Source organism: Heterodontus francisci, chromosome 44 (genome assembly GCF_036365525.1).
Source record: "Heterodontus francisci isolate sHetFra1 chromosome 44, sHetFra1.hap1, whole genome shotgun sequence".
Taxonomy (NCBI): Eukaryota; Metazoa; Chordata; class Chondrichthyes; order Heterodontiformes; family Heterodontidae; genus Heterodontus; species Heterodontus francisci.
This window is the reverse complement of record NC_090414.1, coordinates 16,451,907-16,470,525: the sequence shown is the minus strand read 5'-3', so window position 1 is coordinate 16,470,525 and position 18,619 is coordinate 16,451,907. Positions and strand designations below refer to the sequence as shown.

The window sequence follows — 18,619 nt, the reverse complement described above, 5'->3', positions numbered from 1 at the left end:
CTCCCATTGTACACAATCCTAATGGATCAAACCCCTTCCCATTCACTCCCATTGTACACAATCCTAATGGATCAAACCCCTTCCCATTCACTCCCATTGTACACAATCCCAATGGATCAAACCCCTTCCCATTCACTCCCATTGTACACAATCCTAATGGATCAAACCCCTTCCCATTCACTCCCATTGTACACAATCCCAATGGATCAAACCCCTTCCCATTCACTCCCATTGTACACAATCCCAATGGATCAACACCCTTCCCATTCACTTCCATTGTACACAATCCCAATGGATCAAACCCCTTCCCATTCACTCACATTGTACACAATCCCAATGGATCAAACCCCTTCCCATTCATTCCTTTTGTACACAATCTCAATGGATCAAACTCCTTCCCATTCACTCCCATTGTACACAATCCCAATGGACCCAAACCCCTTCCCATTCACTCCCATTGTACACAATCCCAATGGATCAACACCCTTCCCATTCACTTCCATTGTACACAATCCTAATGGATCAAACCCCTTCCCATTCTCTCCCATTGTACACAATCCCAATGGATCAAACCCCTTCCCATTCACTTCCATTGTACACAATCTCAATGGATCAAACCCCTTCCCATTCACTCACATTGTACACAATCCCAATGGATCAAACCCCTTCCCATTCATTCCTATTGTACACAATCTCAATGGACCCAAACCCCTTCCCATTCACTCCCATTGTACACAATCCCAATGGACCCAAACCCCTTCCCATTCACTCCCATTGTACACAATCCTAATGGATCAAACCCCTTCCCATTCATTCCTATTGTACACAATCTCAATGGATCAAACCCCTTCCCATTCACTCCCATTGTACACAATCCCAATGGACCCAAACCCCTTCCCATTCACTCCCATTGTACACAATCCCAATGGATCAAACCCCTTCCCATTCATTCCTATTGTACATTAGTGTAATGAATAAAAAGGGAACATACTACTATATTTTGGAAACTAACATGTGGCAGGTTGGCACATGGAGTGTCACTATGGTGGTTACATTATGCCCACCTTCCCCACACTAAGCCCCCTCTCAGTGGACAGATGCAGGTACAATATGTTTGCAAACAGCTGTGAGCACAAGGGATGAAATGGTCCGAGCTCACTAAATTAAATTTAAAATAAAACAAGTACTTTGAATTCCATCTCTTGCCTAGGTGGTGCTTCGGACATGACCCGCCTGCATTCACACCTGTAGTCTGGGAGCATTGAGGAGGAAATGAGGGGGAGAGGGTCACAGGAATTAGGAAAGGGGCAACTCTTTCAGGGAGCGACGTGTTGACCCCCAGTTGCCCTCCGACCTCCCTCCGCCCCACCAGAAGCAGACTAGCGCGCCCCACACCAGTATCGTTTGTGGGCATCATCGAACATGGGCTTGCACGCTATGTGGGCCTTCAGTTTGGAGCAGATGAGGAAGGTGCCCGCCATCTTGCGGTGGAGAGAGTAGGTCTCCTCGGGGGGCGGGGTCAGGCGGTGATGGAGCATGATGGGAACGATGTCATGGATACGGCGGGTCATGGTCTGGGAGCCAAAGTTGAAGGGCTCAGAAGATGAGAATGCCTCGCCCAGAATCATCACTGCATCGACATGGGCGTCCTTCATGACCTGTTGAAAGAAGTTCACTCGGGTCAGTGGTAGGTTCATGAAACAATAGAGCTCTGATTGGCCAGATCCCCTCTGCTCTACGCACAGTACCGAGCTCTGATTGGCCAGATCCCCTCTGCTCTACGCACAGTACCGAGCTCTGATTGGCCAGCCCCCTCTGCTCTACACACAGTACCGAGCTCTGATTGGCCAGCACCCTCTGCTCTGCGCACAGTACCGAGCTCTGATTGGCCAGATCCCCTCTGCCCTACGCACAGTACCGAGCTCTGATTGGCCAGATCCCCTCTGCTTTACACACAGTACCGAGCTCTGATTGGCCCGTCCCCTCTGCTCTACGCACAGTACCGAGCTCTGATTGGCCCGTCCCCTCTGCTCTACGCACAGTACCGAGCTCTGATTGGCCAGATCCCCTCTGCCCTACGCACAGTACCGAGCTCTGATTGGCCAGATCCCCTCTGCCCTACGCACAGTACAAAGCTGTGATTGGCCAGCCCCCTCTGCTCTACACACAGTACCGAGCTCTGATTGGCCAGCACCCTCTGCTCTGCGCACAATACCGAGTTCCAATTGGCCAGATCCCCTCTGGTCTACGCACAGTACCAAGCTCTGATTGGCCAGCCCCCTCTGCTCTACACACAGTACCGGTGTCGACTCTGCAGGAAGGTGCTCCAACCACCAAGTGAACTGTAACATCCTCGCAGCTGTTCTCTCTCTTCCATCACTCGGCCACCTATCCTCTCCTCTCCTTGTCCTTTTCAACCCTATCCTCCTCTACTCCCATCCCCACCTCCCCCATCATATTGTTTGTGTTAAAGAAAACTGTCGTGTGCTTTGTTTCTTGGGGGTGGGCGTAGCTCTGCGACCCCATGGCAAGCCCCTCTTCGCCGGAGGCGGGGCCTTCCCGTTCATATGCTGCTGCGGCTGCTGCAGCTGCACCTGTTGCCCCGTCACCGTTTGCTTTATTAACATCGAAGCATGGGGTCAAGAGCTACGTCCACCCGAACATGACTATCGAGGCATGCGTGAAAGCAATGGCCGAGGTTGTCGGCCCTTCGGCCATTGTTGCAGCCTCTAAAATGTATGGGAAGGCAGTGTTGTTCCTGAGGACCGAGCGGGCGGTGTCCCTGGCTCTGAGCAAGGGGCTCACCGTGGGTGGGACCTTTCTGCCAGTGGACCCCCTGGAGGCCACTGCGCAAAGGCTCATTCTATCCAATGTCCCGCCCTTCATTCCTGGTGAGCTCCTCCTTCCCCACCTGCATCATCTGGGGGAGGTAAAGACGGGGCTCACCCCAGTCCCGCTCGGTCTTCAGGAGAACAGCCTCCGACACGTGTACTCCTTCCGCCGCCAGTTATTCAAGCAGCTGGCGCGGGAGGAGGTGACAGAGGGCCACGTTAATGTAGAATTCCAGGGGACGGCCTACCGCGTCTTCTGGACCTTGGACGGGGTGCGGTGCCATGTCTGTAAGGGGGTGGGGCATGTTCGTAAGAACTGCCCCAACCTCCCGGCTGCCAACTCCAACTCGGCGGCCCAGGGTGGCGACGCTGCACTTCCTCCCACACCCCCTACACCACCACCAGATACCATTCAGTCGGTACCGGAGGCTGTGGTTTTCACGGCCTCCGGCAGCGAGGTGGGTGACCGTCCAAGTGGAAGGAAGGCGCGGAGGAGAAATAAACATCGAGAGGCGCGTCCCCTGGACACCGTGACACTACCCGAGTCTGAGCTCAGCCCAAGGCCCGATCTCGGGAAGTCAACTTGCCCCAGGGCTGGGCTCAGGCCCAGGGTGAATAAAAAAAAGGAGAGTGTGGAGGTGGAGGCCTCTGATGATATGGAGGTCTCTGAGCCTCCGCACACAACTGGGAAAAAGAGGAGAAGGCACCCCTCCACAGAGGTAACAAGGGGCCCTGAGGCGCAGGGCCCATCTGTTGGAGGGGAGCTGTCTCCTGTTTCGGGTCCCCAGGTTTCCCCTACCGCCACCACCCAGGCTGCAAAATCCGGGCAGGAGCACTCTATTCCTCAGGATGGAGGGGAGGGGAAGGCCCCGGTACTTGAGGCCCCTCCTGAAGGAGTAAGTGGGGCGCTGCTTGTGGTGGGGGAGCCTGGGGACGCCGCCCATTCTGCCACTGCTACTGGGTCGGGTGCCCTGAATGAAGGGGAGGGCGAGGCCCCAGAGGGTCTTGCCTCCCAGCCGGAGTCCACCACCAACCAGGAGACACCCGACCCAGTTATAACCGAGAATGCTGCCCCATCTGCTGGGCCTGTGGGTGCTGGCGGAGCGGGAGATAGCCTCCTCCCTCCGCCTCCAGTCTCGGCTCCGGCTGGTTTCCCGCAGTCCGGAACTTCTGTCTCCCCTGGACCACTCATTGGTCTGGGGACGGAGGTGGAGGGGGGTCCTGAACCGCTGGTGCCTACAGGCTCCAGTTTCACAATAGAACCCAGAGAGGACTCCTCCGCCATCGATCCTGGGGGTGGGATCGTGACGGAGGCGGGACCAGCTGGCGCGGCCGGGACGTCCGCCCCACATTGTGTGGTGGATGTGTCGGCCGCTGGCGGTGACGACCCGGAGGAGGTTGGGGATACTGTGGGGGCCACCGAGGATGACCTTGATTCCATCGCCAGTGAGGTGGTGGAGTCCCTCGTGCCTCCCACCGAATCTCTTCTCATCCCCACGGCGGAACTCCGGGATTTCCTCGCGGCTTGCAGGGGTTGCCGCAATAAAGTTCAGTTGGCCCTCGACCGTTGGTCGAATCTGGCGCTGATCATACAGTCCGTCCGTGCCGCCCTTAAGAAACCGGGCAAGCGCGCGGACGTGAAACTGGTTGAGAGGCGCCGTTTTAATGTGTTCCTCAATGGGTTACTGGGGGAGTGGAAGGCCAGGTGCACTTCCACTCCCTCCTCACAGTGAGGTGTTTGTGACGGGTTTTAAGTACCTTTGACATGAAGATAACCATAGCCAGCCTCAACATCAACGGCAGCAGGGGGTCTCACCGCAGATTTCACAATCTCTCAGTCCTTAGGGAAGGGAGATACGCGGTGAGTTTTCTGCAGGAAACCCACACCGTTCCGGGATACGAAGCCACCTGGCTCCTGGAGTGGCAGGGTGGGGTCTACATGAGTCACCTCACCCCTATTTCTAGTGGGGTGGCTATCTTGTTGGCCCCGACTTTTCAGCCGGAGATCTTGGGGGTCAAGGAGCTAGTGCCGGGCCACTTGCTCCACCTTGCCGTTCGCCTGGGTAGTGTGTCGCTCCACTTTGTGAACGTGTACGCGCCCATGCCCGGCGCGTTGCAAGCGCGCTTCTTTGAAGAAGTGTCCGCTCTCTTGAGCTCCATCGATAGCGGCGAGTGCATCATCCTCGGGGGGGATTTTAACTGCACCCTCGAGGTGGGGGATCGCTCCAGTCCCCAGCGCGGTCAAGCGTCGGTGGAGAAGTTGAGGGGACTGATCAGCTCCCTTAACTTGGTGGACGTCTGGCGGAATCTCCATCCTGACTCCAGCGCCTTCACGTGGAGGTCTGGAGGAGGGGGGTCGCGAATCGACCGCCTCTACATTTCGCAGGCGTACGTCTCCCGCGTCTCGGCGGCCTCCATGCGGCTGGTGCCGTGCTCGGACCACCGCCTGGTGTGGGCGGAGTTCACTCCGCTCCGCACGCGGGCGGGATCCGCATACTGGCACTTTAACAACCAGCTGCTGGAGGGCGTGCGATTTCGGGACTCGTTCTGTCACTTCTGGGCCGACTGGAGAAGGAAGCAGGGGGGCTTCCCCTCCTTGAGGCTATTGTGGGATGTGGGCAAGACTCACATCCGCGTCTTCTGTCAGGAGTACACAAAGGGGTCAACCAAGAAGCGGGAAGCCGAGATCGGGCGCCTTGAGAGGGAGGTGCTCGACTTGGAGTCCCGCCTCGGTCATGCCGTCGTGGACCCAGCCCTGTGGCAGGCGTACAAAGAGAAGGGCGCGCTGAGGGACCTGCAGCTCATAGGGTCCCGAGGCGCGTACGTGAGGTCGCGGATCCATATCCTGGAAGATTTGGACTGCGCCTCACCCTTCTTCTACTCGCTGGAAAAATGGCGGGGGGTCCGTAAGCAGCTCGTCGAGCTGCTGGCCGACGACGGGTCCTCCATCACGGATCCTGAGGGAATGGGCCTCCTGGTCCGTATTTATTACAGTGCGTTGTTCTCACAGGATCCGTCCAGCGAGGATGCGCGCAGAGTTTTGTGGGAGGACCTGCCGCAGGTCAGCCCGGAGGGCGCCGAAGGATTGGAGGCTCTGCTCACGTTGGCGGAGCTGACTGGCGCCCTCCACCAGCTCTCGAGGGGCAAATCCCCAGGGCTGGATGGGTTGACCGTGGAGTTCCTCAGGGCGTTCTGGGACGTCCTGGGGGACGATTACGCGCGGGCCCTGGGGGAAAGCCTGGCGACCGGGGAGATGCCCCTCTCGTGGCGCAGGGCGGTCATCGTCCTGCTGCCGAAGAGGGGCGATCTCCGCCTGCTTAAAAACTGGCGTCCGGTCTCCCTCCTCAGCACGGATTATAAGATCTTTGCCCGGGCTATGTCTACCCGCCTGGGCTCCGTGCTGGCCCACATGATCCATCCCGACCAGTCCTACACGGTCCCGGGCCGGTCCATCCAGGACAACATCCACCTGGTCCGGGACCTGATCCATCTTTCCCAGAGGACTGGTCAGTCGGTCGCCTTTCTCTCCCTCGATCAGGAGAAGGCGTTCGACAGGGTGGATCACGATTACCTTTTCGGGACTCTGCGCGCTTTCGGACTCGGGCTGCATTTTGTGGCCCGGGTCCGACTTTTATACGCCGCCGCAGAGTGTCTAGTCAAAGTTAACGGGTCCTTGACGGCGCCCCTTCGCTTTGGGGGAGGAGTGCGTCAGGGATGCCCCATGTCCGGCCAATTGTATACCATCTGCGTGGAGCCCTTCTTGTGCCTGCTTCGCAGGAGGTTGACGGGATTGGCTCTGCGCGAGCCGGCCATGCGGGTCATCCTCTCGGCTTACGCCGACGACGTGCTCCTCGCAATCACAGATCCCGTTGACTTGCGGAGGATGCGCGACTGCCAGCAGACCTTTTCTGCCGCGTCCTCCGCGAGGATCAATGGGAGAAATGTTCCGGACTCCTGGTGGGTCAGTGGCGGGTGGACTCCCTGCCGGAGGAGATGATGCCTTTTGCGTGGAGCACCACGCACCTCCTCTATCTGGGAGTCCACCTGAGCCCCGCTGAGGAAGCCTGGCTGGCAAACTGGCAGGAGTTGGAGGCGAAAGTCACCGCTCGGCTGGGGCGCTGGACAGGACTGCTCCGAGTGCTTTCCTACAGGGGCCGAGCGCTGGTCATAAACCAACTGGTGACCTCCATGCTGTGGTACCGGTTGGTCACTTCGGCCCCGCCCCCTGTATCTGCCACCAAGATCCAGAAGAAACTCGTCGATTTCTTCTGGGGCAAGAGGAAACACTGGGTCTCTGCCGCGGTCCTGAGTCTCCCGATTGAGGAGGGCGGCCAGTCGCTGGTGTGCGTCCGCACCCAGGCTGCGACTCTCCGCCTTCGGACCCTGCAGAGATACCTGTATGTTGAGCGTCCTCCCAGATGGTGTGCGCTGGCGACATATTGTTTCCGCCAGTGTCACTGCCTTCAAGACGACACGCAGCTCCCGGTGGAGTCCGTTAGCCGCGCCTCTCTGAGGGAGTTGCCTGTCTTTTACCGGGATCTATTCCGAGTCTGGAACATGGTCGCCTCCAGTCAGGGCGCTCCCCCGCCGACGGAGGAGAGCGCCTCGGCTGTCCATGCGGCCGACTCCGGGGACGGTCCGGCGGGCGGAGGAGTAGCTGAAACCCCCGGGACGCCCCTCACTGCGGGTGGCGAGGGGGCTCGGGAGTGTGGAGCGATCCCGGCTGAGCTGACCCCCGCTCGGCCGGAACTGCTCATCGGACCCAGGCCCCGAAACCCTCCTCGGGAGCCGGTCCCGCACAACCCGAGCCGCCTCTCGGAAATGCCCTCCATGCCATTCCAATCGGTGCGGAGGGGTTTCCTGTACGGGCTGCTCCTGCACACTCTCCACTTCCTCGCCCTCGTCAGCCGGCCGGACAGGCCCTGGCGGTCCGCGTTGCCATCTGGCGGCGAGGGGAAACCCCGATGGAGGTCTCTCGACGCGGGAGTCTTCCCCCTTTACATCGGGGACCTGGGATGGAGGGTGCTGCACAGAGCAGTCCCGTGCAATAGACTTTTAAGTAGGTTCACGGACTCCCAGGCCTCCTGTACTTTCTGCGGCCTGGACGAGTCCGTGTTCCACATTTACACAGAGTGTGCGAGGTTGCAGCCCCTCTTTGAGTATCTGAAGGGGCTGCTCCTCAAATTCTGGCTGCACTTCAGTCCCACGCTCCTGATCTTTGGGCACCCGGTGCGGAGGGGCTTGGGCCGGGAGTAGGATCTCCTCGTCGGTCTGCTCCTGGGCCTGGCCAAGGTGGCAATTCACAGGTCCAGGTTGCGGGCCGTCGGGGGGTCCGTCCTCCCCGATTGCCTGCCCCTCTTCCGCGGTTACGTTCGCGCCCGGGTGTCCCTGGAGAAGGAGCATGCGGTGTCCGCCGGTACGCTTGAGGCCTTCCGCGACCGGTGGGCACCGCAGGGACTGGAGTGCATTGTCAACGCCGAAAATGGCATTTTAATTTGAGTTTTTGTTTATTTCTGTTTTTAATAAAGTTATTTTAAAAATAGAAGTGTGTATATAAAGGGGGCCTGAGGAATAAAGGCCCCCTCGACATAAAAAAAAACGGGGTTAGATGCAGAGTAAAGCTCCCTCTGCACTGTCCCCATCAAACACTCCCAGGACACGTAGAGCACCATTGAATTTGCTGGAGCAGGGTTTTGGCCATGCCATCCCACAAAACAAAAAAAGAAAAAAAAAAGAAAACAAAAAAACCGGGGTCAGATACAGAGTAAAACATCCCAGGGTGCTTCCCGGGAGCAGTTTATCAAACAAAATTTGACCCCGAGCCACATAAGGAGAAACCTGCCCCGTGCTTTCTGAGGTATGACCTGCTCTTGATAAAGGCCACCATGTTTCCAGACGGGCATGACACGGTGTTAGCCCAGAGGTGGGCTCCAGCGCTAACGACTGTGGCTCACTGGGTAGCACCTTAGCAGCGGGAGGAGGCCATTCAGCCCTTCGAGCCTGCTCCACCATTCGATAAGATCATGGGTGAACTGACTGTGGTCTCAGCTCCACTTTCCTGTCTGCAGCTCCAATCACCCTTGACTCCCTCATCCACAGGTAGTGCATTTACCCCTTATTCTGAGGCTTGCGGGTTCGAGTCTAATGCCCCCAGTGCCGCACGGAGGGAATGCTGTGCTGTCAGAGGTGCTGTTTTCAGATAAGATTTTAAACCCGAGGGCCCCCATCTGCCCTCTCAGGTGGATATCAAAGATCCCCTGGCCACTATTGGCAGATGAGCGGGATGGGGGTGGTGGAGGGAGTTCTCCCCAGTGTCCTGGGATCGATATTTATCCCTCGACCGACGTCACTAAAAAAAAACAGACTATCATCTCCTGGTGGGATCTTGCTGTGCGCAAGTTGGCTGCCGCGTTTCCTACATAGACTGTAGACCCCATGGTCTATCACCTTCATGGTCGCTGGCAGTCTCTCACACAACAGCCATCAAACCATCTCCTACGTGAAATCATTTATTTACAATATTCCACAGGACCTCAAAGCACCTTCAGCTTTTCTTCCCAGCGATAAAGACACTTTCGAAAGAAGTTGGGTATGACTCCTTCTTCAGCACCCCATCCACCACCTTCAACATTCACTCCCTCCACCACCGACGCACAGTGGCAGCAGTGTGTACCATCTACAAGATGCACTGCAGTAACTCACCAAGGCTCCTTCGACAGCACCTTCCAAACCCACGACCTCTACCAACTAGAAGGACAAGGGCAGCAGATGCATGGGAACACCACCAACTGCAAGTTCCCCTCCAAGCCGCACACCATCCTGACTTGGAACTATATCGGCCGTTCCTTCACTGTCGCTGGGTCAAAATCCTGGAACTCCCTCCCTCACAGCACTGTGGGTGTACCTACCCCACACGGACTGCTGTGGTTCAAGAAGGCAGCTCACCACCACCTTCTCAAGGGCAATTAGGGACGGGCAATAAATGGCTGAGCCCAGCCAGCGATGCCCACATCCCGTGATGGGAAGAGCAAAAAGCCCCCCCCTCTCTCTTTCGAAACGGGGCCATACGCTGATGGCTTTGGCCAGGACTCCCTGATTCAAACATTGTGCGTTGGGATGAGTGGGCCCCCGCAGAGGTGGGACACCTGACCTACCCTGATCGGAGAGCGAGATTAACACCTTGTTCTTGATAGACCACTGCGACTCCACATTTCCAACCACAGCAAACGCCCAGCATGATCTGCAGTCTCCCTGTGTGAAAAGGAGAAATAGCCAAGATTACGGGTCTGACACATCAACATTGCATTGAGAAAGCACCTTGAGCATCGGCAAACGAACCCAAGGCACTTCGCAGGAGAGGGAGCCTCCGAACATTGGGCGTCGAGCCAAATAAGGAAATACGTCGGCCAATCTGCTCTCAGCCCATTCAGAGCTTTTAGGGAGATGGTGCACTGCCATATTTAACAAGCTCTTTATTTGAAATCAGTTTCAGCCGGGTTTCCCAGGGAGGTTGGATACATGAGGTAAGTGCCTTTACAGCACTGCTTGTGGGCCAAGAGCTGCAGGAGTGCTTCCTGCGCCAGCCTAACAGGCCCCGTAACCGGCAACTCCCTCCTGCGCTCTCTTCTACCAACTGCACAATCTGGGTTACAGGGGTACAGTCAATCAGACTGGCTTTCAGGCGGAGAAATCCGCAGGAACTAGTTAAACCCCCGCGCCCTGGTTTCACATCGAGAACTCATCACCAGGTAACGAAGTAGCTTAGCGGGGAAGTTTCTTTGATTGGTTCTCGGGATATAGCCCAAAGAGCTTTTAAGATGAGTTGATGGTTCCTGAGAGTCACAGTTACAGCCTTGTTCCTTTTGTATAATCGAGACTGACCTTTCAGTGCAGGACTGAGCGAGTGCCTTTCAGCTGTCAAACTGGGGCACTTGTCAGCTCCTAAACAGATGGACGAAAGATCCGACGGCACCACTCAAAACGGCGAAGAGGGTTCCCCTGACATTGCCATAGTCATGTCCGAGTCTGTCCCTGGTCAACACGCAGGCGTTGTTTGCAGACATTTTATACAAAGCTTAAATGGGACCACCATTTCTTAATTATATTTTTCACCCTTTTTAATCCCATCATCGTTTTTTTGGCCCTTTGCTGGGGTCTCAAATTAAAGAACAAGGTGTCTAGGGACAGACATCGGGGACATTGGATAATAGGAGAAGGAGGAGGCCATTCAGCCCCTTGAGTCTGTTCCGCCATTATATCAGATCATGGCTGATCTGCTCCTCAGCTCCATTTACCCACCTTTGCCCCATATCCCTTGACATCCTGGCCTAACAAAAATCTATCCAGTGCAGTCTAAAAGCTTCAGCTTGTTCCCCCGGCCTCCACAGCTTTTCTGGGGGGAGAGAGTTCCAGATTCCCGCTCCCCTTTGTGTGAAGAAGCGCTTCCTGACATCACCCCTGAACGGCCCGGGCTCTACGTTTAAGGTTCTGCCCCCTTGTTCTGGACTCCCCCCCCCCACCAGAGGAAATAGTTTCTCTCTATCAACCCGATCGCATCCTTTAATCATCTTAAACCCCTCAATTAGAATCACCCCCTTAATCTTCTACACTCGAGGGAATACAAGCCCAGTCTGGACAAACCTATCCTGGTAATTTAACCCTTTCAGCCCCGGTATCATTCTGGTGAATCTGCGCGAGGTGGAATTTGTTAACTTCCTGATATGAGGTTTATTTTCTAACTAGCTGGTACCAAACACACTAAGGTTGAACTGCTCACCCATGTCCTAACTCAACAGAGTGAAATCACACCTTGAAGCTTTGTGGGTTCAGTGCTTGACCAGCACATCCTGCTAACACAGGAAGGGAGTCAGTGGCGGTGGTCGTACCTGGTCTTTGACTGGAGTAACTGAATGATTCTTCCTCCAATCCACCATGTCTGGAATTTTCCCCACGCTGTTTACAGAGTTCAGAGGCGAACATAAGTGTTTGTCGGGTGACTCTAACATTCCACTCTTGAATTCGTCCGCTGAAGGAAAAGCAAAAACAATTTCCTGCTGAGCATTTTGCAAACGGAGCGGGGGGGGGGTTTTCTCTATTGAGTACCGCGTCACCCCAACCGGCCTGACAACCGTCAGCTTTCGATGCTGAAACCACAATTGTTGCTCGTGGGAGTCGAGGTACATTCCCACGAGGTGGGGTGGGGGTGGGGGGGGGGGGAAGGCAGGGCAAACCTGGAAGTATTGTGAACTGTCAGGAGGATAGTGATAGATTTCTAGAGGACAGAGACAGGCTGGTGAAATGGGCGGACACGTGGCACGTGTAATTTAATGCGGAGAAATGCGAAGTGATACATTTTCGCGGGAAGGACGTGGAGAGGCAATATAAAAGAAAGGGTACGACTCTAAAGAAGGTGCAGGAGCAGAGGGACCTGGGGGTACATGTACACAAATCGCTGAAGGAGACAGGGCAGGTTCAGAAAATGGTTCATAAAGTACACGGGATCCTGGGCTTTATAAATAGAGGCAGAGCGTACAAAAGCAAGTAGGTTAAGGTGAGCCTTTACAAAACACTGGTTTGGCCTCGACTAGAGTATTGTGTCCAATTCTGGGCACCGCACTTTAGGAAGAATGTGAAGGCTTTAGAGAGGGTGCAGAAAAGATTCATGAGAATGGTTCCAGGGATGAGGGACTTCAGTTACGTGGATAGATTGGAGAAGCTGGGGCTGTTCTCCTTGGAGAAGAGAAGGCCGAGAGGAGATTTGATCGAGGTGTTCAAAATCATGGGTCTGGAGAGAGTAGATAGGGAGAAACTGTTCCCATTGGAGGAAGGGTTGAGAACCAGAGGACACCGATTCAAGGTGATTGGTCAAAGAAGTAATGGCAACCTGAGAAAGAACTGTTTCACGCAGCGAGTGGTTTGGATCTGGAATGCACTGACTGTGAGTGTGGTGGAGGCAGATTCAATCGAGGTTTGCAACAGACAATTGAACAAAGAACAAAGAACAGTACAGCACAGGAACAGGCCATTCGGCCCTCCAAGCCTCCGCCGATCTTGATGCCTGCCTAAACTAAAACCTTCTGCACTTCCGGGGTCCGTATCCCTCTATTCCCATCCTATTCATGGATTTGTCAAGATGCCTCTTAAATGTCGCTATCGTATCTGCTTCCACCACCTCCCCCGGCAACAAGTTCCAGGCACTCACCACCCTCTGTGTAAAGAACTTGCCTCGCACATCCCTTCTAAATTTTGACCCTCGCACCTTAAACCTATGTCCCCCAGTAACTGACTCTTCCACCCTGGGAAAAAGCTTCTGACTATCCACTCTGTCCATGCCACTCATAACTTTGTAAACCTCTATCATGTCGCCCCTCCACCTCCGACGTTCCAGTGAAAACAATCCGAGTTTTCCCAACCTCTCCTCATAGCTAATGCCCTCCAGACCGGGCAACATCCTGGTAAACCTCCTCTGTACCCTCTCCAAAGCCTCCACCTCCTTCTGGTAGTGTGGCGACCAGAATTGCACGCAATATTCTAAGCGCGGCCTAACTAAAGTTCTGTACAGCTGCAGCATGACTTGCCTATTTTTATACTCTATGCCCCGACCGATGAAGGCAAGCATGCCGTATGCCTTCTCCACCTGCGTTGCCACTTTCAGTGATCTGTGGACCTGTACGCCCAGATCTCTCTGCCTGTCAATACTCCGAAGTGATGCTGAACATTGTGCAATCATCAGCGAACATCCCCACTTCTGACCTTATGATTGAAGGAAGGTCATTGATGAAGCAGCAGAAGATGGTTGGGCCTTGGACACTACCCTGAGGAACTCCTGCAGTGATGTCCTGGAGCTCAGATGATTGACCTCCAACAACCACAACCATCTTCCTTTGCGCTCGGTATGACTCCAGCCAGCGGAGGGTTTTCCCCCTGATTCCCATTGACCTCAGTTTTGCGAGGGCTCCTTGATGCCACACTCGGTCAAATACTGCCTTGATGTCAAGGGCAGTCACTCTCACCTCACTTCATCATCATTAACCTCCCTAATAGAACAAATACCATAGATAGCATTAAAAGGCTAGTTCATAGAATTACATCAATTCTACAACACAAACAGGCCATTCAGTCCATCTAGTCCATGCTGGTGTTTATGTTCCACATGAGCCTCCTCCCACCCCCTCTTCGTCTCCCCCCATCACCATATCCTTCTGTTCCTTTCTCCCTCGTGTGTTTATCCAGCTTCCCCTCGATACTATTCACCTCGACCACTCCCTTGTGGGAGCGAGTTCCACATTCTCCCCACTCTCTGGGGGAAAGAGGTTTCTCCTGAATTCCCCCACTGGATTTATCAGTGATCCTATTGCAACCAGGAATAACTATAGCCTTCCTGGTATTGCCATTATTGTGAATAACAGCCCCAATTGTCCCAAACCTTCTCAACTGCAAAAAAAAACAACTCAGCCAAGTGTGAATAAAAGAGAGAGTGCAATGGTCACTCCAGTTTGAGGCTGGACTAAGTGCATCTGGTACCTGAGAGATCACTGAACTTAGTGACTCCATACTTCGCCGTCCCTCTCTCCGCTTCTTGCAGCTTCCTGGCCCTCTCCATATTCTCCACAAAGATCTTGAAACGGCGTATCGTTTCTGAACAGAAATAAAGATTTGATCGGACGGGTCAGTCATTAAGATCTGGTCGAGTGGTGGGGGAGATTCGGCTGGACTTGTGACGAACGTCATTTTTTTTTTTAGGTAAAAAACGGATGATCTGGGTCTCTATCACACTGCTGTTTGTGGGATCTTCCTGTGCGCAAATCGGCTGCTGCGCTTCCTACATTACAACAGTGACCACACTTCAATAAAAGTGCTGATTTTGGCTGCAAAGCACTTTGGGGATGGGCCTGAGGTCAGGAAAGACGCCATAGAAATGCAGGTCTATTAAGTCGTCTTTAAAACCCACCGCCTTTATCAAGCTCTTGGTGTCCAATCCCAATGTCTCCTTATGTGCCCCGGTGTCAAAATCGTGTCCTGTGGACCGCCTCGGAAGGGACCACTCCATTAAAGGCGCTATATTAATGCAAGTTAGAACCATAGAACGGTTACAGCGCAGAAAGAGGCCTTTCAGCCCATCGTGTCTGTGCTGGCTCTCTGCAAGAGCAAATTAGCTAGTCCCACTCCCTCCCGCCCTTTTCCTTGTAGACCTACATATTTTTTCCTTTCAGATAATTATCCAATTCCCTTGTGAAAGCCTCTATTGAACCCATATCTCAAGCTCAAGATAATCAAACTCCCATTCTCTTTTTCAAAAGAATCTAAAAGTCCCAATTCCTGCTTGATTCAGGATCAACTAACTATACCGGGGCTGAAAGGGTTAAATTCCGAGGACAGGCTGCACAGACTGGGCTTGTATTCCCTCGAGAAGATTAAGGGGTGATCTAATCGAGGGGTTTAAGATCTGTCGTGCAGGCCCCCACCTGCCAAGCATGAGGCATATTAATTTCGCCACATGGATACTAAATTTCAAACTGTTCCTGAAGAGAAGAGACTTGCTTTCAAAAAGATTGGCTGGAAATACATTTGCATATTCGCAGACGGTGCTTGGAAAGGACAAAGGACCATTCCCTGACTCATTCAACCCTCAATGGACTTTTGATCACCAGACATCGAAGGTGGGGGAGCTCACATTCCAGGTTGACTGCTAAGATGGCCGAATACACAAACGGACATGGTCAAACCAGCTGGTCACATGACTAACCTGCTGGGCAACCTGAGGTTTTTTTTGAATTTGTACAAACAGTTTGGGCAGAGAGCAGAATGCTCCCGGAATGAGAAGATCTCTCTCTCTGTGTCTGCTCCCATCCTTTTCTCACGAGCCTCTGAATCCACTGAAGACACATGAACCCCGAGAGAGAAAAGCCTCCGACAGAGAATAAGGTTTAAGAAGAATACTGAGCCCCAACGAAAAGCAAGGTCTATATACAATCAGGGACACTACAGTGAGCTCAAAGATCCATAACAAAAACTCTTCAGATATTGCCTCAAACCTTTCCACTTTATTTTTCTTCTGCTCTTTTCTGTCTCTATTTGCATGTGTATATCGTGTATGCATGCTCGCCTGTGGCACGTCGTGTATCCGTAGGCATTAACCGAATTAGAGTTTAAGTTTAATAAATTTCACCTTTTCTTCTTTAAACCTAAGAAAGCCTGTTTGTGCTGGTTTCTTTGCCTTATAATTGGAAAGCAGTGAACAAGGATTCACCGAGGGGGGAGTTCAAAATGCGGTGTGTTTAAAATTAAACCCTGTTACAGTAAGACCCAGTGAAGGCTGAAGGGGAACCCTAGACCCCTTTCTCACCGGGTCGTAACAGATGATTAAAGGAGTTGATCGGGCCGATAGAGGGAAACTATGTCCTCTGGTCGGGGGGAGTCCAGAACAAGGGGGCAGGACCTTAAAATGAGAGCCAGGTCAGGGGTGATGTCAGCAAGCACTTCTCCACACAAAGGGGAGTGGAAATCTGGAACTTTCTCCCCACAAAAGCTATTGAGGCGGGGGTCGGGGGTGGGTGTCAATTGAAATTTTTGTTAGGCAGGGGTAATAGGAGATAGGTGAGTAGGTGGGAGTTAAGCCACAGGTCAGCTGTGATCTGATTGAACGGGGTGGAACAGGGACCGAAAAGCCACCTCCTGTTCCTGTGAAGACCCGGCAGTCAAGCATGGCATGATGGAGAATAGTCTCTGGGCCGGAGCCCAACTCTTACCTGCCTGGTCCTTGTAGGTTTTGTTGTAGGCCTTCATAAAGTCGTGAAACGCTGTTTCCAACTGCTTCTGAGTAAGCAAAATGGGAAGAGGGAGATTTAATCCGGTCAAAAATGCCACAGCAAATCACTTGCAAAGATCCACAGGCGTGGCACTGGTGGGGTGGGTCTGGTGGCCGTGCAAGGCAACATCGGCGAGCAGCCAAACGGCTGGTGGAAAACGGAAGCCCCGCCTGACCGATTCGGAGCGGGCCATTCAGCCCCTCAGCCATTCAGTGGGATGCTGGCTGCTCCGCACCTGAGCTCCGTGAGCCCGTGTCGGTTTCCACACCCCCCCCCCCCCCACCCCCCACAATCCCTTCGCGCCCTTGTCCGACGTAAATATATTGACCTCAGTGAAATGGCCAGCCTGTGCTGGGACAAAAGCCTGTGCTGGGATCATCACTTACTCTGTCTAAAACCTCAGAGTGGCATTGCCCCCCGTCTCCACAACGATAGCCCTCCGAGCGCAGCAAGAGCGAGACCAAGAGAAGACACAAGGCACACAAACACTTCATCTCCGCGCCTGATCTGAAGGTGCGGGCTTAGGTGCCGGAACCCAGTCTTTATAGAAAGGGAGCACTGATTACAGCAGGCTGCTGATTTGCTAAACCATGTGCAAGATCTAGGACTGATAAAGAGAAGCCACAAGGGACTTTTCTGCGTCAGAATATTTTGTTCGAGTTGTAAACCCAGCGAGTCCCACATTCTCCCCACTCTCGAGGGAAAGACCTTTCTCCTGAATTCCCCATTGGATTTATGAGTGACTGTCTTATATTGATGACCCCCAGTTCTGGTCTCGTCCGCAAGTCTCTACATCTACCCTATCGAAGCCTTCTCCTTTCTAGACAAAAGCACCCCAGCCTGTTCAATCTTTCCTGATAAGTGTAGACTCTCAGTTTTGGTATCATCCTTGAAAATCTTTTTTTGCACCCTCTGCAGGGAGTTACAGACCCAGTTAACCTAAAAACGATAGAACTGGGTCTTTCTAAATGGTGAAAAGCAGATACAGTGAAGATCCAACGAGACTTGTAGGGTCCAGGTACACATTAAAATGATAAAGGAGGAGAGAGAGAGGCGGAGAGGTTTAGGGAGGGAATTCCAGAGCTTAGGGCCCCCCAGGCAGCTGAAGGCACAACCACCAAGGGCGGAGCGATGGGAATCGGGGGATGGAGAAGAGGCCGGAATTGGAGGAGCGCAGAGATCTCGGAGAGCTGTGAGCTGTGAGTCAAAAGGGGGCGTTAGTTTGTGTCTCACTCAATGGACTTGAGCCTATAATCCAGGCCGACACCCCCAGTGCCAGGGAGTGCTACAGTGTCAGAGGTGCTGCCTTTCGGATGAGACGTTAAACCGAGGCCCCCGTCTGCCCTATTGGAAGATGAACGGGGTGGGGGGGGGGGTGCATAGGGAGGAAGGGGAGTTCTCCCCGGTGTCCTGGGGCCCAATATTTATCCCTCAACCAACATCACGCAAAGCAAATGAACTGGTCATTGCTGTTTGTGGAATCTTGCTGTGCGCAAATTGGCGACCGAGTTTCCTGCATTACAACAGCAACCACACCTCCAGATTACTTCATTGGCTGTAAAGCGCTTTGAGGCAAATTTATTCCGCAGGCTTGTCTAAGTTTCCCTGAAGTCCGTTTTCCAAACTTCCTGCTTCTGTGCCGTCTGCAAATTTTGGATACTGCACTCGCAGAACATAAGCGGACCCTTCACTGACCCCTGGGGTACATCACTTCCAACGCTCCGGGCAACTCGTATCAACCATTGCTTTCCATATTAAAACAGAAAGTGCTGGAAATACTCGGCAGGTCCGGCAGCATCTGTGGAGAGAGAAGCAGAGTTAACAGGTTTCAGGTCTGTGACCTTTCCTCAGTTCCGGAAAATGTTGGAGAGGCGACGGGTTTGAAGCAAGTGCAGAGGCAGTGTGCGGGGGGCGGGGGGGGGTGTGCAGAGGCGGAGGGGAGGAAAGGACTGGAGGGAAGGTCTGTGTGATAGGGTGGAA

The 18,619-nt window shown here is 53.7% G+C and overlaps 1 protein-coding gene across 1 annotated transcript; it reads right to left on the bottom strand.

The window, feature by feature from the left end:
* Positions 1-1,379: 1,379 nt before the first annotated feature.
* Positions 1,380-17,138, bottom strand: LOC137355985 (cathepsin W-like). The gene is made up of 6 exons (XM_068021688.1): positions 17,026-17,138; positions 16,580-16,646; positions 14,355-14,468; positions 11,717-11,856; positions 9,900-10,082; positions 1,380-1,658 (listed from the first exon to the last, which is right to left on the bottom strand). Exons 1-6 carry the CDS (start codon positions 17,131-17,133, stop codon positions 1,380-1,382), a joined length of 891 nt encoding a protein of 296 aa, XP_067877789.1. The 5' UTR covers positions 17,134-17,138.
* Between the last annotated feature and the right edge of the window lie 1,481 nt (positions 17,139-18,619).

Excerpts from the sequence above, each read along its gene's own strand:
- LOC137355985 (XM_068021688.1), bottom strand. The coding sequence starts at position 17,133 with ATGAAGTGTTTGTGTGCCTTGTGTCTTCTCTTGGTCTCGCTCTTGCTG. Across the intron at positions 11,857-14,354 it reads TAAGTTCAGTGATCTCTCAG|CGGACGAATTCAAGAGTGGA; the intron begins GTACCAGATGCA and ends CTTTTCCTTCAG. Across the intron at positions 1,659-9,899 it reads TCCTGGCCAAAGCCATCAGC|GTCATGAAGGACGCCCATGT; the intron begins GTATGGCCCCGT and ends TTCTTTCAACAG.